The following is a 20585-nucleotide window of genomic DNA, read 5'->3' as shown; positions in this document are numbered from 1 at the left end:
TCTGGCTTCAAAACTTCCCATTTCCTGGAACTCCCCTCCTTCCCCATCATCCCAGATGTCTCTGGACATTTGAAGGCCCTCTTACTGGCTGGTGATTGTCTGTGGGACATATTTGCTGACATTCCCTGAAAGGGTATCATCAAATGGACACTTTTATTCAGCCCCCTGCACGCAGACACCACAGAGCACATCTTAAATCTGTCTCAGCAGCAGGTTGGAAATGTCACTGAGACATTTGCTGAGGGGGTAGAGGGACAGAGTCCTGCAGCACTGCTGCCATCAGGAGTGGCAGAGCTGTGCCCTGGGACAGTGATTTTCTGTCTCTGCACGTTGTACTTATGATGCTGCTGTTGGCACAATAAACTAAGGAATCACTCTGGTGAGCAGGAATAACTACTTTTGTAACAAGGAAATATCTCCTCCAGCAGCAGACAGCTTTTCTGTAGAGGGAGATAGAAATGTAATTACAAGTGCAATATCTCTTTACCTTTGATGCTTTTGGGGTTGGGATCCTTGCCACTGTGAGAACCTCCTCTCAGAACTGAAGGTCCCCAAAGGGCGACAGTGTAATAACATTTGTGTCCCGTTCCAAGAAGTGTTGGGGCCTTCTGCTGTTTCCCAATGAAAGAGAGAAGTGTGGACAGTTGTCTTCATGTCACTAAGATGTTCTTGATTACATCTGTGTCTCTTTTACTGCCACCAGCACTTGTCCAGGAAAAGGGTCCCTATTTTCCTAGGAGTTCTACAAATCAAAGACCTTGGAAATATTAAGAAAAATGCTTCAGCCCATCCCTGAGGACTTACAGTTTAAAAAAAGTAAGACACAGAGAGGGAGAAGAAGGCAACAATGGGAAAGTGCTGGTCACCAAGGCCTCTGGCAGAGTAGCTGCCACGAAGTCATTAAGCACTGAGCAAATAATTAAAATTGTTGTTCATGAATATTTCAGTGGAATATTTTCAGAGAGAATGTATTTCAGTCATGAAACATGTATTAGCCCAGTGAGGTGGAGACATGACAGAGAAAGACAGAGGGAAGGGGAAGGAGAAGCAAACAAGAAAACTCTGAAATAATTAATCATCAAATCCTTTTCCACTTGCATGAATTCCTGCTAAAATCCTCTAATGGACAAATGCAACAGTTACATCGGACCAGGACAGGGTTTGGGCCTCACTGAGTAGCTCTCCTTCTGTAGCTCCACTTCTGCACTGTGGAAGGTCAAGCATCCACACTCTTGATATCTTTGCATCCAGCTTGACTTGCTGCCACCTGTGGATGGGGCCCACCATATTCCACAGCCTTTTGTGTAAAACTGCAGCTGAGTGAATCAGACAGGTCTGTTTATCTCCACAAGAGGTAAGAATTACTCTGAACAACTTCTGTTCACAGAGGCAGAGCAGATCTTCCTTCAGTACTCTGCTCTTACTTAGGAGCCCACACAGGAGGCGGATTTTAAAAGCAGCTTGGCACTGAGTGCCCCTTCCATCTGTTCCCAGCTGGCTGAGGTCTTGGGAAAACCCTGGCACAAGCAAATCCAAGATATGGATCCTGTGAGCTGTCAGATCCGAAGGCACAGTGGTCCCTAGCCTTCTTCAGGCTGAGGTGAAGCCCATGGCTCGTGCACTTTCAGTGTCTCAGCTGACAGATGGACATTTTTGCTGTGGCAGTGTGGCATGTGATCCCTGCCAGGAAAAGAGACATTCAGTATTTAACAAGGAAGGAGAGGCTTCAGCTGGGCTTTGCAGGAAAAGCAAACTTGAAGCACTCATCTTCCTGCCTGTACATGATGGAGTGATCTTGGACATGAGACAGCCCAAATAAAGGGACTTCCATGTGGAAGGATGTTTCCTTCCTAGATGCTGCCATCCTGCCAGATGCCCAGGGTAGTACACCCTGCTCCCCACACCTTAAAAGAAGGGGATGGGATAACAAGAAGCAAAATGCTTTCACCATGAGGACGGGGCCTGTACTGATTGCTGAGCTTTGCATTTGTCAGGATGAGTCCTCTGCTCAGCCAGGGTGTCCTGCAGAGGCTTTTATCCCTCCTCACACAACGCACCATATGGATAGGCTGCTCCTGCAGGGAGTGTGTTTGTGCATCCCTGCCTCTCCCCAGCCATCCCCTCCATGCAGGGACTCAGACAAACAGCTCTGCACACAGGGAGCTGCAGCAGCTGCTGCTCAGGCTTGGTCCACCTGCTGCTAGACAAGCCAAACAGGCTGGAGAGCAGAGCTCTCTATTCCTGTTACTCATTCCTTTTGGCATAAACAGCCAGGCCAATTAAATCACAGATGAGGAGACACTTCCTATATGTATACAAAAGAATGAGAGGGAAAGAGAAAATAAGCAGACTTCATGGTTTTGTTTGTATACACTGGAATAATTTTATATTAAAAAACTTGAACAGGTTGTTGATGACTACTGAGAGGCACGAAGAAAGATCCTTGTTAGCAATCTCTGCCCTCCCTGTTGGGCAATGAGGACTTATGTTTGTGTGCTAACGGGTTTCCACTGAGGAAAAACCCTGCTGCTGTGGAGCAGTTTGTTAAAGGGAGAAGAGACCCCCGGGGTGGACCCTTTCTCTAACCAGCAACGATCAAAGCAGCAAATATTCTGACTTGGGGCCCTGGAAAACAAAAATGAAGTGGTCCCAGAGTGCCAGCATAGGAAGTGCTGCAGCACTGCTTCATCCTACTGCTTTCTCTAAGTACAGCAAGAGGAGATTCAGGGAGCAAGGCTGCATGGAGAAAACAATACCATGACGTGGTCACAACAGGCATTGCTGAGGTGTTGGACAAAAAGAGCACCAGAGTTAGAGAATCCTTGGAGATCCATGCCTCAAGGCAGTTTGCTTTCTTCCTGAGGTCAAGAATAGAAGCTGACTCAGGCACGATGGAGGCAGAGGAAGAGTAAGCCTAGATTAAGGTCATTAGAAAGATGTTCCTGAAATCATGGAACTTAAACCAGCAGCTCTGTGCTACAAGACCTGCAAGGTTCCCCCATTTACTCTTTTTCTTATTGCCCTGCAGTTGAATGGGGGTCTCTCTGCTCTCCCTGTGATGCAGGCAGATGAACTGCTGGGAGAAGCTGCTCTTTGTGCTCGGGCAGGTGACTCACTCTTCAGCAGCCTCATTTCTGGAGCACTGCCCTGATTTATCACCAGCTTCCTGCCCTGCTCGCTGTGCAGTGGAAAGATGAGCAAAACCCTCCTGGCTGGCTCTTGGTGCTACTGGGCTCCTTGCAGCTGCTCACCTGACTGTCTTCTGCACACCTACAGCACAGCTCTTCTGTGGGGGAAGAGAGAAATCTCCTTGAATGACACCCACGCCCGTGCAAACCCTGCCCATTGAGACCCAGCAGAGCCTCTGAGTGCTGCAGTTGTAGGAGGGAGGGCTTTTGTTTACAAGAGATGAGGGGCTGGTGTCTGCTGGCATGACAACTCTGGGATGTGCTTCTGCTGGGGAATGTGGAGTTCTTGTCTTGCAGTTGCTGAGTCATAGAAAAGGCAGAGCAGTAATTTCAGGGTGCTGGCAGCTTCACACAAGGTTGGACCTCCCATTCCCATGCCAACAGCGGTGGTGACGCACGGCAGGGAATTGCTCCAGGTCAGCTGGTGAAGTTTTCCCATTGTGAGAAAGGGGATCTTGTTGAGTCTTCTGGTACTGAGAGTTGAACCTAGAGATTCCAGAACACGTGCTCCAGTTTGTGCAGCCCATGCTGCTGGCACTGGGAGGTGCTTCTCGGGGTCTCTTGCTGGTCAGAGTGACCCTGAGATGTGTTAGAAAGTCTCTTTTCCCAGCCCAGGGTTGAAGAAGGAGTCAGAACTCTTCATTTCTCAGTCTCAAGGTTGTTTATTGTATCTTATCTGTAAAATTCTTTCTCCTGACCTGCTGAGGTCTGCTCAGCAAGACAGTCCAGGCACTCTGCCTGTCCCAGGGGCAGTGTTATCATTTTATACTAAAAACTACATGTACATTATTTACAATTATTTCCCAATACCTATCACCTAGGTTAGACAGTGAGCTTCTACCTTAAACCAATCCAAAAATGCCAGCATCACAGCAGAAGATGAAGGCCAAGATGAAGAAGGAGAAAAGCTGGACATGCCCAGATTCCTCCATCTTACCCTCTGAACCCCCATTCTAAAAACCCCAAAAAAACTATTTTTCACCCTGTGATAAATTCACTGTCACTCAGAGTTTTGTGGCTTGTAATTATTCATATAAGGTTGGTAATTGTTTTTTCCAAGGGCCAAATCAAAGGCACAGGGGTTCTGGGCTCTGTGCCAAGGTCTCTAAGTCCTCTGGACAGGGTCTGGATCCCTCCAGGGCAGCCAGAGGAATTCCCTGGGTTCAGACAGGTGCTGATGGGTGTTTTGGTACGGTGCCTCTCTTACAGAACATTTTTTTCTCCTAATTCTTTCTTTCCTCCTCCAATAATGCTTTTGCAAGGAAGGATGCCAGATATTATCTTTGTGCTGCAGTGATCACACTAAGTAATGCAATTACCAGGTCTCCCCCACAGAATGAGCATCCTGGACAGGAGTCATTTCCTTAGTGTCTCCTTCTCAGCTCTGTGTTTTCCAAAGTACACCCCCAAGTCTGCAGTCAGCAGCAGAGACAAAATATCCCCTAGGTCCAGAACATCTCTTCCCAGGAGTTTATTCACTTAAACCTCCCAGCCTCAACAAGAGGAGTTGATTCCTCAGTAGGATCACATTTATGCAGAAGAAAAATGTGTTGACTACTGAAAAGCAATTAAAAATGGAATGCTTAAACACCCAAATAGGAATTTATGCACCAACTTCTTGTTGATTTGTTAAGACTTTGTGTGCATAAATATATATATTTATAAATATATATACAGCATTTCAGAAAAGAGTTTCTTTGAGAAATTTATTGTATCAGAAGGTGTCCTAAAATATTTTGTAAATATTTTATCATATCCTATCAATACATTTTCAAGCAGAACATCCTCTTTTTTTCAATTGGAAAGAAACTTGTCATCTGCAAGGTTTAGTTAATGTATATATATATGCACAAACACCCAGAAAAGCTCAGTAGCAGCTGAAATTTTGAAATAGTTCAAAATTATGTGTAGAAACTCCTAAAATTAATTTCCATAATTTAAAAAGAATTCTGATGGCATGCATTTGTGTTCAACATATTTTTTACAGTGTTTTCTGCTCTTGGTCAGAAAGAAATGAAAATTTTCGTCTCAGCTCCTTGCCTTTATCTCTGATTAATCTTCAATAGAGTTAGACTTAAAAAAAATTATTAAAAGATCTCCCTCTTCTTCTCCTCTAGAACTTTTAAAACTTTCCTTCTGGGTTTTTAATCTTATGGAATGTCATAGTTGTATTTTTAATGCATTTAAATTAATTGACAAAATCCAGACATTTTGTTTTATATGTGAAGGAAACATTAATCATTTTAATCAGAAGAGAAAGATAACACATTAAATTTTTAAAATAAAAAAACCCCAACCACCTAAGTGTCTGCGAGAAAGAGACAGATTTGTCCAGGGTTGTTTCTGTTGCTGCTCAGGAGGAATCCCAGAGCTCGGAGACACCTGAAACCCGAATTTCCAGACACTCAGCTGTGTTTGCTGCTGCTGTCTGGCTGGGAGCCAAAGCCAGGAGGCAGGAAAATGCTGACTCTGGGAGCAGGCAGGTGCTGCTCCTGGTAGGGAATGGCTGTGGATATGCACAGAAGGAACTGAAGCTCCTGGATGAAGGATAGATGGGGGGGTCGCACGGTCAGGACGGATGGAGACGAGAGATCTTTGAAGCCAGGGCTTGGAACTTGGGTTTATTGCAAAGGGCCTGGGTGCAGGGCCCTACTGGGATTTGGGGTTTATTGCAGAGGGCCTGAGTGCAGGGCCCTGCTGGGATTTGGGGTTTATTGGCAAGGGCCTGGGTGCAGGGCCCTGCTGGGATTTGGGGTTCATTGCAAAGGGCCTGGGTGCAGGGCCCTGCTGGGATTTGGGGTTCATTGCAAAGGGCCGGGGTGCAGGGCCCTGCTGGGAGCTGCCAGCCACAGCTGGAGCAGTCCCGAGAGAAGAGAGGGGGAGAGAGGATGAGGGGTTAAGTGCGTAAAAGCATAGGAGAGTAAAAGGGGTAAGAGCATAGAAAAGTAAGAGTTAAGAGGCAAGAGCTAAGAGACAAGAAGTAAGAGTGCGAAGTTCCCATTACAATACAATAAATCATCTTCTGTGTCGAATATTCTAATTCTCACTAACCAATCTAGCACAACATACAAATCCTATAGCATTTCCATACAGCCTATAAGAATCACTACAGTACCATACTGTGCTACATTTTAAACCCTAAAAACTACTCTTTAGACCCCTTCTACCAAGCTAGCAAGGTCTGCTCAGACCCTTAGACCTGCCTGCAAGCAGAGGGTCTTGTTTCATCAAAAAGAGATTACCTTCAGCCAGCCACACTGTTGTTTTCCCATTGTTCAGTAACTAAAGAATCTCAAAGCTTGCTTTCATTTCCATCTCGCTTATAGTTTCCATATTCTCAAAATCCTTTGCCAAGCAATCATATTTATAAGGCTTTCCTGTTTCATTTTCCCCAACACCCGGGATCCTACTTTTTTTGTGGGCTGGGCTTTGTGGTGCCAAGCTTGGCACTTCCTGCTTGCCACTTCTGACCATCAAGAGTTTTCTGAGGTTGAATTTAGGGCTTCCTGCTGTTTATCTGTCTCCTCTCTGTCATCATCTATCTTCAGTGTTTCCTGCTATGTCAAATGCATCCTTCCAACACCAGATCCAGATTGACTGAGTCACTTTCTTCTTGACACACATTAGAAAAGCTCCTTGCATCTTTTCAAAACGAGAGTCTTTCTTTGCAAGGAAAAAGAGCCTTGTTCATACCCTGCAAAGTGATGTATTGCAGAGCTGGCTGATAAAAAGAGCTCAGTGCAAACTGATTTGCATCTTAAAGCAATACAATTAAACCAGCACATATTCTGTGTAGACACTTTCTGTATCCTAGTGACCCTGTGATTAAGTTAGATTTCTCTCTAATTGCTGTTAAAATAGAAGTTTAGTGGAATCCACATACATTGCAGAAGCCTGAGTTTGTTGAAGCCTCCACCTTTCCTTGCAGGATTTTTCCAGAGAGAAATGTGTAAAAGACACACATCTCTAGAGTATCTTGCAAGCTCAGAAACAATGTGATTTTGAGCCCTATTTTGTAGCCACTTTGAAAAAAACATTAATTCTTCCATTGTATTAAAAAAATATGTTAGTCTCAGATCTTTGGAGAAAGTTTCCAGCTTTTCCAGCTGTTGTGATCCAGTGGGTGAGAGATGCCCCTGCCTGAGTTAATGTGCAGATAATACCACATACCAAAGTCAATAATACAGATTTTTATTAATCATAAATGTGAGGTAGAGAGACAGAAAGAAATAGAAAATATGAGGGGGTGAGAGAGATGAAGCAAAAGGTAATCATCACCTGTGGTCCCAGAAACATCCTGCGGGTCCTTCACCCTTCTTGGGAGGGGGGGAGGCCCCAGAAAGTTGTTTTTCTGGGGATTCCACCTTTGTGCACTCCAAGTTCTGTGTATCCATGGAACACAGATGCCATTCCCATCCTTTAGGGTGATGTGTGCACCAGCAAGTGCTCCCTTGCTCTCATCATGCCACAAGGGGAAATTTTGTCCTAATCAAAGACACCCTCAGGCCTGGAATTAGCACCTTTCTGTGACAAATTTCTGCCACCTGTGCTTATTTCAAGTTGCCACTGTGGTGACTTATCTTATGGCAAGTTCCTTCTGTGGCCTTGACAGTGTTGGGAGGCAGGGAATTGTGACGGTGCTCACAGGGGTCTCAAGATGAGGGAAGAGACGAGGATCTGACTCCATGTTTCAGAAGGCTTGATTTATTATTTTATTATATATATTACATTAAAACTATAATAAAAGAATAGAAGAAAAGGTTTCATCAGAAGGCTAGTTAAGCAAAGAATAGAATCAGAAAGAATGATAACAAAGGCAGCTGTCTCAGACTCTCTGTCCAAGCCAGCTGACTGTGATTTGCCATTAATTACAAACATCCAACATGGGCCAATCACAGATGCACCTGTTGCATTCCACAGCAGCAGATAATCAATGTTTACATTTTGTTCCTGGGGCCTCTCAGCTTCTCAGGAGGAAAACATCCTAAGGAAAGGATTTTCATGAAAAGATGTCTGCAGCTGGGAATTGTGTTCTGTCCTTACACCTGGCCACGGGGAGAATGGAGGCAGCCTGGTAATGTCAATTCAGACAGGAGCCTGAGTGGGATGTACCCCTGCTGAAGTTGTTTGCCTGGCAAGAGTGCTGCAGGATCATCAGGCTCTTAATTAGCTGGTGCTCTCTCCAGTTGTAAAGCAAATTGACTAAACATTCTGGCCTAGTGAAGAGATGGTTAAAACACTCACAGCCTGTGGCTCTCCTTGCCCTAAGAATTTTTTTAACGGTGCTGGGAACCCAAGAACAACTTTTTCTCAATATTTCATTGTCAGGCATTTTTTCTCATATCCCACTCCACACAATCCATGGAGTATGGTTATTGTTCCCTGTTAATCACTCCTCTGGTCATGAAGCTCCTTGTGCGTGCCTGCTAAAGCCAGTTGCAACACTTGTGCTGTGTCTCCAGGAGAGAGGGAGAAAAGAGGATTAAGTTTTAAAGAAAACAAAAATGTAATGCAAGGAAAAAAAAGATTTTTCATTTTTTTTCCCCATTGTTGGGGTTTTTTGTGGACTTTGAGAAAGTAGAGGAATGGAAAGGGGGAAAAAGCTTTCCTATGAAAGAGATAATCTTCACCATTCAATCTTTGGTGACTTTTGAAAAGCTGAGTTCACACAAGGTAAAGAGAAGGGAAGGTGAATAAGTTACCTCACATTCACTGTCAGGTGCTGCAGAGCCCACAGTGCCTGATAACTTCTTACCCCTTTAGTTACCATATTGAATTACCAAATGTTTCCCAGGAAATAGCTTGGGATGGATCTCCTTCCCAGAAAAATGAAACCGCATTGGTGAGGATCACAGGAACTGCAGATTTTGCAGGCTGCTCTGGCAGGAGCACCCAGGAACAGCCCTCTGTTGGGATCTCTCACTGGTCAGAGTGACCCCAAGAAAGGTTCCAAAGTCTCTTTTCCCAGCCTGGCGCTTGAAGAAGGAGTCAGAGTCTTAATTTCTCAGTCTCAAGGTTGTTTATTTTATCTTATCTATAAAAATTTTATCCTGGCCTGTCAAGGCCAGCTCAGCAAGACAGGCCAGGCACTCTGCCTGCCCCCAGGGTAGTGTTATATCTTTATTCTAAAAACTACGTATACAATGTTTACACTTTCCAATACCTATCACCTATGTTAGACAGTGAGCTTCTACTCCAAACCAGTCTGTAAGTGCCAACATCACAGCAGAAGGTGGAGGCCAAGAAGAAGGAGAAAGCCTGGATGTGCCCAGTTCCCTCCATTTTGCCTCCTGAACCCCCACACCAAAAACCCCAAAATCTACTTTTCCCCGCTGTGATAACTTCACTGTTATTCTACCTAAAATGTTGTGGCCTGCTGGTCTTCATACAAGGTTGGTAACTTTCTCCATGGGTCATAATCAAAACCACAGGGGCATTCTGGGCTCTGTGCCAGGGCCTCTGAGCCCCCTGGCAGGGTCTTGGCTGCTCAGGACAGCCAGAGGGATGTCCTGGATTCTGACAGCCCTCCAGGGAAAATCCCATATAACTCATGTGGAACTCACCAATTGTGCTGGCAAAAAACAAACTCTCCTAGGGAAATCAGGCTCTGCCAATAACAGTTCAGAATGTGCAGCTCTGAAAGCCCTCAATACATGAAATTGGAAGTAGATAAACAGGGTGACACAGAATACACACAGGGAAACCATGGGTGGTTGTAATGCCAAAAAAAGTATCTGGGAAAGGTACTGTGATCAATAAATGAGTGAACCTTACCTCCAGAGTTCTTAGTCTTATCTCAAAAATCATTAATATGCTAGGGGACTTTATAATTCCCAGAGATTTAGTTTCAGCTCTGGAGGGACACCTGTGGGTGAGGAAATTGATAAACTAATTCTCTGATCAAATCTCTTCCTGTCAGGAGCAGAAACCACCCCAGAGACAGTTTTAAAACTGTGCCTGATGCCTTTCCCTTGCTCTCCCCAAAATGTGGCTCAGGGTGCCCAAGGCAGAAATTCCTATCATCCTTGCCTGTTCCAAGGGTGGGAGGTGAGGACTGAGGACTGAGATCTTCTCTGGCAGCACTGAGCAGCATCCTCCACCCCTTCCCGTGCTGTGTGACTCATGCTGGGGGGAAGAGACATTGTTATGAATGTAAAGCACACACTGGCATCACAAAGGAGGAAGAGGACCAGAGACAGATAGAAGGAACCACAGGAAAAAGAAAAAAAATAAAAAGAAGAAAAAACCATAACAAAAAAAAACCCCCAAACAACAACAACAACAACAACAAAACCCAACAAAACCAAAAAAAATCCAAAAAACCAAAACCTAAAACAAACAAACAAAATGCAAAAAACCAGCCAAAAAACCAACCAAACAAGCAAAAAACCCCACAGGGCAGGTTCCCTCTTCTTTGGTACTGCAGAAAGGAGCAGCAGGTTTGGATCAGGAAAAAGAGAATCTGCTCTCTCCACCAAGCTTGCATAAGAAGTTAAAGGTACAAAGAGATGAATGCAGCTTTCTCCAGAACCTCCCTCTAGCAGGGCCTTCAGCAGTGCCCTAAAAAAATCATCACAGGGTTCTAACAGCTCTGATTTTCCTTGTGAAATGGACAGGAGACTTTCTCCAGGCGTATTTGTGTATAAGCACTTTGTGAATAACACCTTGCAAAACTTTGTACAACAGCAAGGACTTGTAAGTCTCTGAATTTTTGTGTGTAAACTGGGCTTCCCACCTGTCATCTTTTGCAAATTTTCTTCTCTTTCATCACAAAACATCTGCTTGAGGGTTAGAAGGAAAGTGGAAAGGCAAAATCATGTTCTTTACCATAAACATCTAAATTCCTGTATATGCCAGGAAAAAGAGAACTGCCTTTGTGTCTCAGGCTGAGATCTCATTCTCTCCAGTGCAATCAAATGAACAGCTGTTGCTGTGGAGCTTGTCTAAAAACATCTCTCTGCATTCTGCTCACTCAGGTCTTTTATTCCTGCTGTTCCCAACATTTGTAGTTTTATCTCTACTCAGAGACATAATCAAATGCCACAGGCAACACCAGCCAGGGGCTGAATCATATCTTTGCCTATGCCATATTTTCAAATTCCAGCAGAATTCTTTGATACCAAAATGGTGCAATGGCTGAAACACAGATTTTATGAAAGTTGAACATGAAAAAGAGACAGACTCATGCTGGTCTTCATTTTCACCCTCATCCCCTCATTCACACACTATTCTCTTGAACCTTTTATGGATTTCCAGAGATAAATATTGCTCCCAGTGTGTCTCCTTCTACCAACTCAGCATCATTTAATTTGGTGGCAGTAGCAGTACCATTTCTCAGGCCACTGCTTTTCACCTGCCACATCACTGTTCAGGAGCTTGGCAGGAAAATGTAAAGGCTGGAAGTTAACATGGTATTGCAGGGAAAAGAGGGAGGTGCTCACAATGCAGGAAATGCCACTTGAAAGGTTGAATGAACAAAGGTCAAATTAAACTACAGAGGGACTGAAACTGTTTGGATCTGTTTGGAAGTACCTGCATTTCAGGTGACACCTGCTCCCCATTGTTTCCTTAGTAATTTCCAGAAGGAGAAGTTATGTGATGGTGTTCACAGGGGTCTCAGGTTGAGGGAAGAGATGAGGATCTGACTCCATGTTTCAGAAGGCTTGATTTATTATTTTATGATATATATTACATTAAAACTATACTAAAAGAATAGAAGAATGGATTTCATCAGAAGGCCAGTTAAGAATAGAATCAGAAAGAATGATAACACAGGCTCTGTCTCAGACTCTCTGTCTGAGCCAGCTGGGCTGTGATTGGCCATTAATTACAAACATCCAATATGGGCCAGTCACAGATGCACCTGTTGCATTCCACAGCAGCAGATAATCAATGTTTACATTTTGTTCCTGAGGCTTCTCAGCTTCTCAGGAGGAAAAATCCTAAGGAAAGGCTTTTCCATAAAAGATGTCTGCAACAAATGTCTGTTTGAGCCTCATGTCCATTCACTGGGCCATCCTTCCAGCTGAAATTACAGAAACTTCTGGAAGAGCTCTTTGCCACCACAGGCTGAACTTTCCATTGGAATTTCCAAATACCTGGCAGAGCAAAGGACAATTTGTCCTTTATTTAGTTCATAATTTCTGCCTGTGGAGCTGTTTGGACTGCATAGACTCTTTGATGCTCTCCTCAGGACTGAAACCCATCCTGCCATGTCCCAATCCCTGTGCTGTCTGTCAGCCCCATGCTTTTCCAGCTGACTGGCACCTCCCTGCTGGCATTGTCGAGGTCCAGAGCCAGATCCTGACTTCACCCTTTACCCATCCATGTCTTTAGCAAGGACACTGGAGTCTTATTCTCACCATCAGTGGAAATAACTGGTGTAAGCCTGAAGGTGGGATTACTGCCCAAAAATTGGAGATTAGCAAAAGTACAAGTTTAGGCAAGTTAAAAAGAGGAGACAGAGTGTTTGACTAGAAGAAAGATAGAAGATACAGGAGCAGAAGCATCATCTGTATGAGCTACTCCTCATTCTGTGCAATTTATTTTTTTTGCATGTCACTTGAAGAAGTAAAACTCAGAATTTGGCCAGTGCCTGCATGGAGCCTGTGCATCCCTGGCCTCTCTGGCTCTTTGCTCCCATGAAGTGAAAAGAAATCCTTTCCTCATCACACCAAAGGGGTCAGGATAATCTCTTCTCCTCCTGCATGGAGCCAATCCTGCTCTCCAGCCCCGGGGAGAAGAGACAGGATTAATGATTGTGATCAGTGTGTTTCTTGTTTGCAGATACTGTGCACCAGGAGGTATTTTGAGAGTATGATATATGAGTCACTGTGGGATGCAGCAGAATGTTTTAGCCTTGCAGCTTGGAGGTACATTATTCATCTTGTCTGGGCCTGTAAAACCTGCAGCCCAGAGACACCCTGAATGTGGTCTGCAGAAGCTCAACTTGAACCTCCAGGGAAGTTCCTTGAAAGTGTTTCTTAAAAAGACATTCATTATTTTAGTTTTTAAAAAAAGAAGATAATACCTCCAGATCTCCTTACCCTTTCTTCCCCCACCCCTCCTCACTTTTCTGGCTTACTTTCAAAGCCTCTAAAGAGAAGGTTGATTGGTGGCTGGTATTTGCAAAAATCCCTTTTTTCAGCCTTGTAGCACCCAACCTTTATCACAGCTTGTGCCCCCTGCTCCTATCCAAAAGCTGCTTTAAATTGTTATATCCATCATCTGTCTGCCAGCCACAGCCTTGCCAGGGAAGGGAAGAAGTGAGTGGACAGAAGCACTGTAAAACTCCACAGATAACACAGTTTTGTTCAGGAAGAACACTAAATTTGCAGCAAATTTCAAATGCATTAGAAAAGGTTGAGACACCTGGAGTAGCTTGATGAGTCTGTAGTGAATCAAACTCTTGTTGGTAGAGCATTTGGGTCTTCATCCTTGCACCAGTGCTAGCTACACTGTTCTCTGAAACAGATGTTGCTGAAAAAGCTATGGAAAAAGTGGGTGTGATTTAGCTGTCTGATCTACACAAGACATTTCTTGACCTCGTGGATTTTGCCAAAGAGCAAACATCTCTCATGGAAAACTCAGCAGGATGTAATTGCTCTGTGTCAGGTATGAAAAGGGATGGTTGGACTCATCCCAAAGCCAAAGGACTTTCTCAAAGTGACCAAAACCACCAAAGAGCTGATCCCTGTTTAAAAAAAAAAAAAAAAAAAAAAAGATAAAAGAAAAATCAAGAAAAACTGTTCATTATTTGCTAGACACTAAACTATTACTTTTGGCCTTAGCTGCATTTTGTTTGGTAAGTATTTTCAGATCCTTTTAGCTTAAACCTGCAGAAATGCTGTCATTTTCATATAATGACGTTGAGTAGTAATGTGAGGGTTTTGCTAATTAGGAAGTGCATCAAAGAATTTTCTTATTACTAAGCAAATTCCTTCAGATTACTCTTTCACAGACAAAAGCTGGTTTCTGTGTGATTGGTTTCTCCATCTCAATGTAAATCTTTTCTACTGGCATAAAGGAGATCTATAAGATTTGTCCTTCCCATATGCCCTTACCAACGCAGTCTACTGTAAAAATTCTGTATTTAATTCTCCTAAATTACAAAATATGCATTCAGTTAAGAGGAAAAAATGCACTCAGATTAGGTAATTTGTTGGAAACTAGAATTTTTGTGAAGGCGCGGGTGTGTTCCCCAAGCAAAATCACTTTTGATCATGTTGTCTGGAGCTGCATAATTCAAAAACTTCATGGCAGCACATGACTAATACCAGATATCTGGTTTTGGCTGGGTGAACATTTTAACAAGAAACTGTTTTTTCACCATAGATCCAATCCTTTCACAAAGGCCAGGGCTGTCCTCAAAGAGTTCATCAAGGGGAAAAACCCTGTTCTTTTTGAGCAAGGTTGTTGCTACACTGAAGATCTTATCAGGAAAAAGGCTACTACTATTTGAAAAATCAGCCTTCTGAATCCTTTTTGGTCTTTCAACTCATTATTTTTGGTAAATCCAACCTCTTCTATTGAAGCAATCAAGATATACTGTCAAGTTTTCAGATTATTTGACATTTTGACTAATGGTTTCTTTTCCCTTTGACTTCCCACCTATTTTTAGGTGAAGAAATGCTGGTTTAAAACTTTACAAAGTTTCATTTAAAAGAGGTCAACTCAAATGTTGCAGATTTTTCAGTTACATAAAGTGACATTTCAGAAATGCCAATTTCAAAATGTTTTGTCATTTTTAAACTTTCCCTTCATTCTGGGGGGTCCAACCTCGGTTTATCCAGAAGTTCTGTTATGTTCATTGCTGGGCATTTACCTCAGTCCAACTTCAGTAAACAGGAACCTTCCAGACTGGTCTGTGGTGGGTAGCAGGAGCATGAGGAAAGTCTCTGAGGGGAGCTGAAGGACCAGCTCTTTCAAAAGCTTTCTCTGCTTTCCTTGCCCACACTTTTATGAGTTGATGATGACTAACATGATCCCAAAAGACCCTGGCGTTTTTTTAAAAGGAATATTCTTTTGAGTCTTTGGTGGCTCCAGACAAGAAGATCATGAAATCTTTGGTTACCTACCCTGCTGAGAGGCTTTGTGGAGTGAGTAGGATGCCTTACCCACCTAAACCAAAGGACACAACAGCAGGTGTGTAAACCTGTGTTATTTCTATCTTGCTGCTTTGAAACAGCTCCCTCCAGCCCACAGCCTCGCCTGTATTGTTTGATATTGCTTCTGCCTGAAATATTCATAAAGCATTATGCTTAAAAAATTAGGTTGATGAATGAGAAGAGACAGTTCTCCTAATAAAGTCATTGACAGAAGGGCCAAAGAGGTTTTTTGGGGGCTTTTTTATTGTGTGGAAGCTTGTCATTTGGCTGCTGAAGATTGGTCTGAGGAGCAAAAACATAAAATGAAAAAACCCAAACAAACAAACAAACAAAAAACCAAACAAAAACCAAATTAAAAAATCAAACAAACAACAAAGACCAAAATAGAGTAGTAGATGGCTCCGAAGAAGAAAGTGTCCCAGCACATTGATCATTTATGGAGACACAATTAAAACATTGAGGATTCCTCACTGATTGTAATGAGGGAACAAAGAATGTCTCAGAACTTAAGGAGCTCATTTGCTTATACAGGACCTATCTTGTAGCTGACAGATCTCTTACTGGTGTCCCTGCTTGATACCACATCATGGTCTGTAAAAAATGATGGTTCCATCACCGTCTCAATTGTACAAACAACCTCATTTGACTAAAAAATGTCTGATTGCCCACCAGTTTAACCCGTCAGCTCCCACAATCCCGTTTCAGCCAAGAAATTAGAGTGTCACCTTTGTTTCACCAGGTAAAGCAAATAAATCTATGGCATTGTTGTTGTTGTATCTCTTGCAGACAAACAAAGCAGTGGCCAAGGGGGATTTCCACCACGCGAGCTCCAGCTCCCGGCGAGCTCTCTTCCTGGCTGTCCTGTCCATCACAATTGGAACTGGCATCTACGTCGGGGTAGCTGTGGCTCTTATTGCCTACCTGTCAAAAAACAACCATCTATGAGCCTCAGGAAAGGGGGAAGAACCAGCCAAGCCAGCTCCTGCACTGCAGGAGTCCCCAGCACATCGGACTGAGCGGTTTTCCAAAAACAGACAGAAACTTTTGGGGGCAGGTACAGGATGAGATGGGCTTGTGCATTGTTGTAGGGTGGGAAGCTGGAGGGGCTGGGGGGAGTTTCACCATTTGTGATGCACAAGTCTTGCTTATCTTCATCAACCCCTGTACACAAAAGGGAAAGAAAGAGCAAAAGAGAGACAAAGAATGAAAAGGAGAAAAAAATAAAAGGAAGGAAAACGGCGAAAGTGTGGAGAAGGGTGTTTTGCCTTTGCCTTCTTTTCAATATGGTGTTTACAAGCATCTGGCAAACTGAGCTGTTCTCTTATTACCTTCTTGGTCACCTGAACTTTGCAGCCAGCATGAGCTTGTGCTTAATTTGCTTGTTAAGCACGGCACTGAGGTCTGGGAAAGCACGGACAGTGACTGGTTCTCTGAAAGAGCAATATAAAAACAAGAGGAAGGACATGGCTTGTTTTGTCTCTTGAGTGCAGTACTCGTTTGCCTAAGAGGGAATCAGACACCTCAGTGTAGAGTGGTATTGCTTACTCTTTTTGTTGGGGGTAGGTTTCCATGGAAGGATAAAAGGGAATTAAAAACATTTTTACTTCCTTTCCTTGTTTTTGGATCAAGGTGTGCCCCACAGGCCCACTCAGTGAGGAACAGCTGAGGTTACCACTGCATGACTCGGCTCTGCAGACTGAGTACAATTTCGAAGTAACGTGAGACCCGTTGTAAAATTAATTCCTCCATCCAGTCACATTGTGATAACAGCACTTTACTGTGGCATAATTGCTCATCTGGGCTGCTCCACCTTGCTGTGGAGACCTGCACAGCAGTCAGTGCAAGAAACCTGGGGAAAAACCTCAAACTGAAATACTAATAAGTTTTTAATTAAGAAAAAGAAATCACGGTGTAGCATGGGAATTAACCAGAGAAAGGAATGCTTCATACATTTCTGGGGTCCTGCTCATACACAGACCAGTGAATACCACTCAGATCAGAAGCTCACAGCTCAGCTGTGCATCAGGGACACGGCATAGCCATGGAGAGACAAGTCTGTTCCCCAAAAAGCAGAGCAGTGGTGAATTATAGGGGAATTGAACCTTGTCTTTCCTTCACTGACTGAAATGATAAATTTATTTTCTTCTTTACTTTCTCCCCACACTCAACTGTTGTTTTGTCTTACAGATTTCCCTGCATTTGACTATATTTTTTTGTCTAACCATTTCGTCCCACCCCAGGGTGTAACAGCATAGACATATATATGTAGCTACATATATATTTACACAGAGAGGGGAAAACCAATCAAATCAATTCCCATTTCATTATTCAACTGCCTCATGTTTTACAAACATGGTTTCTTTAAACAAGGATGTCATCAAAGATGTTTCCCTCCAACTCTGTATTGTGTGCCATCTTTGCTCTGGGACAGTTTTTTTCCTTTTGTTTTAGGTTTCCATTATTTTGGTTTGAATTTGACTTCTTTTGGTTTTGGGGAGGGGAGAACAAACACATGCAATCCTATTTTTCTGGTAGCTATACGGTTTATTAAAACACATGGTATACAGCTACTGGTGCTCTGTGTGACACTTTTTTTGGGGGGTGGATGCGAAGCTTTAGACTGAGTGAAACTTGGCCCAGGACACCCAGTCCAGCTACCTTGAGAGGTGCTTGTATGGACCCTCTCATGCTGCCCCTGGGCCCAAAAACCTCTTGGAGTCACCGACAGGCTTTTTGGCATTCAATTCACAGATCCATAGAATGACTTCAGTGGGGTGGGAGCTTAAAAATCATTTAGATCTAACCCCCCTGCCACGGACAGGGATGCCATCCGCATTAGATGGCAAACTGTTGGGCTACAAGCTAAGCCTGGAGACTGGCAATGTGCTCCCTGTCCCTTCTGCATATGTATTATGCATGATTTGTGGGAAATCAGTCAGTTTTTCTCATAAAGCCTGAGCTTTGGAGTACATGGTATTGAATAAAAAAACACTGATTATTCCCTTAAAGGGAAAGGAACTAGTATTTCCTAGCCTTGATTTGAAGTATACCTGGAGCTCCAAAAAATTAGAAAGCAAATACAGGTACTGTAAGGTCATTAAGCAAGCCTAACAACTACTACTACAACAACAACAACAACAACAATAATAATAATGATAATGCCATTTTGAAACCAGTCTTATGGTTGAGGACTCTGCCTTATGATCTTTGGTGATTGTGCTGGCTGAATATTAACCTGAGAGGCAAAAGCCAGCTCTGGAGCTAGGAAAAACATTCCCACAAGGGCAGCCTTAAAAATACCACAGGGGCCCTTGCACCCAGCTTTAAAAACAGCATTCCAAACACAGGGAGTTCAGCTTTCCATGTCCCCAGGGCCCCCCAGGGAACAGCAAACAGGACCAGCAGCACTCTGTGAAAGATCTGCATTGCAGGAGCACTCCTGGAAGCATCGCCTGGCTGGAAGCTGGTGTTCTTGTGCTCCACATGCTGAAGCAACCCACGGTGTGACATGGAGCTGGCACTTGGAAGGGCAGTCCAGGGTGAAGAGCTAGGAAGCTAAAGAGGGTTTGCATGCTGGGGAGGTGGACCTGGGCCCCACTGCAGATGGGAGTGGGGATGAAGCTCCCGGGGATTGCTTTTGTGCCTTAGTAGGGTCCAGTTTGCTGATTGTCTGAGCTGTGGGTCACTGAGGAGCTGAACAGGCACCTGTGTCTTCCTAAGAAAAGTGATGCTGTCATGGCCTGCTGCAACATCTCTGGTTGGCAGAGCAGATACAATCATCTAAACATCTAAAATCCTCTAAGTCTGCGGCATGAAGACCAGAAACTCCATCAACACCACTTTACTCCATGTGGTCATTCTCTCATCCTTGGAGAAGAGCAGGAATGGTCCATGTGCAGGGAGCTCCTATGTTTGGATATAGGGACATCTTTAGTTTACAATAGATCTCTTCCACCCCAGAGAGGGAGGAGAAAAGCCTTTCTGAACTGAGACCTTTTTGGTCTCAATGAGGATATGTTAAAGAAATGGCACGGGTGTCTTTAACCAGATGATAAAGATCAGCTGCAAGGAAAAATCCCAAACTGTTAACTCCAGGGTCAGAAAGCTCCAATTTAATTGTATAATGTAGGATGTCATTGTGGATTAACCTCAAAAGATACATGAGGAGTGCTGGAGATTCACTGAGAGGGAAGAAAAAAATCCTTCTTTCTGAAAGTCTCACAGTTCAAGGGAACAGAAACACTCAGCAAATAATTTGCTGGGTCAGAGACTAATATTGCATCTGTCATCTGACAGGATTTCATAACTCCCTGCTACCTCCATTGATTTTTTTTTTTGCCTTCATTTGGGAATCTCCTAGCCTTGAACATTTTTATAGCTCAGTCTGAAATTAATTCCTCCCATCATCCAGGCAATTCCCACCACAGAGCCAGCTTGCAAGAGCTCCCTGCTGAGGAAACAAGAGGGCAATGCTTGGGAACATCACTGTACACCAAGGGGAGAGCAGCAGAGGAAGCGACAGCCACCTTCTCTGGGCTGGCTGCCACGCATCTCTCACAATTTGGGAAATGCCACCTGCTGACTTGCAAAGGAAATTCAAAGGCAGCCAAAAATGTAATGCAGTTAAGTGCCTATGAACTTCACTGTAAGGAGGATATGAGAAAGGGCACAAAGAGAGAGTGGCCTGTGTTTTACACATCAGAGAACACTGCTGAAAGCCCCAGTCAGTGCTGGACCCTCAGACAGAGGGCACAGTAAGCCAAGTCTGCAGAGAAAGTGGCTCCAATCTCAGAGATCATTACACTTGTCTGAGTAAGGCAAGACCACAGGAGAGAATCTGCAGAAGGGCTGCACCTGAGAGATTTCTTCAGGGCAAGATGCAATCTAAATATCTATCCTTGGCTTAGAGAGCTTCAAATACAAGAAGGAGGCAGAGGTGGAGATGGGTGACAAGAACAATGTCAGTTTTCTTGATTAAATCAATCCAGCCCATTTCAGCCCCCTGCACCAGCATCTCTCTGTGCCAGCCAGCGCAAAGGATGCTCTGTGCTGGCTTCATGCCTTTGCTCACAGATGCTGCTGTAGTGACACACTCAACAAAGCATGATCAGGCAGCCAGGTCACCAGAGCACACAGTCCTGCTCCCCTTGTGAGCAAAAGAGCACTGGGCTTTGCTCCAGACATGGTGGCATGACTCAGTGCTGCAGACATCAGGATCACAGCAGTGCCAAAGGAAGGGGAGCAGGAGCTGCCAGCACTGTTACAAGCTTAAGGCTGTGTGGTGAGCACA

At 43.9% G+C, this 20585-nt stretch overlaps 1 protein-coding gene across 1 annotated transcript in view; it reads left to right on the top strand.

Moving 5' to 3' along the window:
- The window catches only part of SYNDIG1 (synapse differentiation inducing 1), a 52817-nt gene extending 34952 nt beyond the window's left edge, over window positions 1–17865 (top strand). The window contains exon 4 of the mRNA XM_058020490.1: window positions 16082–17865. Coding sequence (XP_057876473.1) covers window positions 16082–16240 — 159 coding nt within the window. The 3' untranslated portion in view covers window positions 16241–17865. The remainder of the gene's footprint in view (window positions 1–16081) is intronic.
- The last annotated feature ends 2720 nt before the right edge of the window (window positions 17866–20585 follow it).

Source organism: Melospiza georgiana, chromosome 3 (assembly GCF_028018845.1).
Source record: "Melospiza georgiana isolate bMelGeo1 chromosome 3, bMelGeo1.pri, whole genome shotgun sequence".
NCBI lineage: Eukaryota > Metazoa > Chordata > Aves > Passeriformes > Passerellidae > Melospiza > Melospiza georgiana.
Note: the sequence above shows the minus strand (reverse complement) of the source record. Positions and strands in the feature narration are given on the sequence as shown.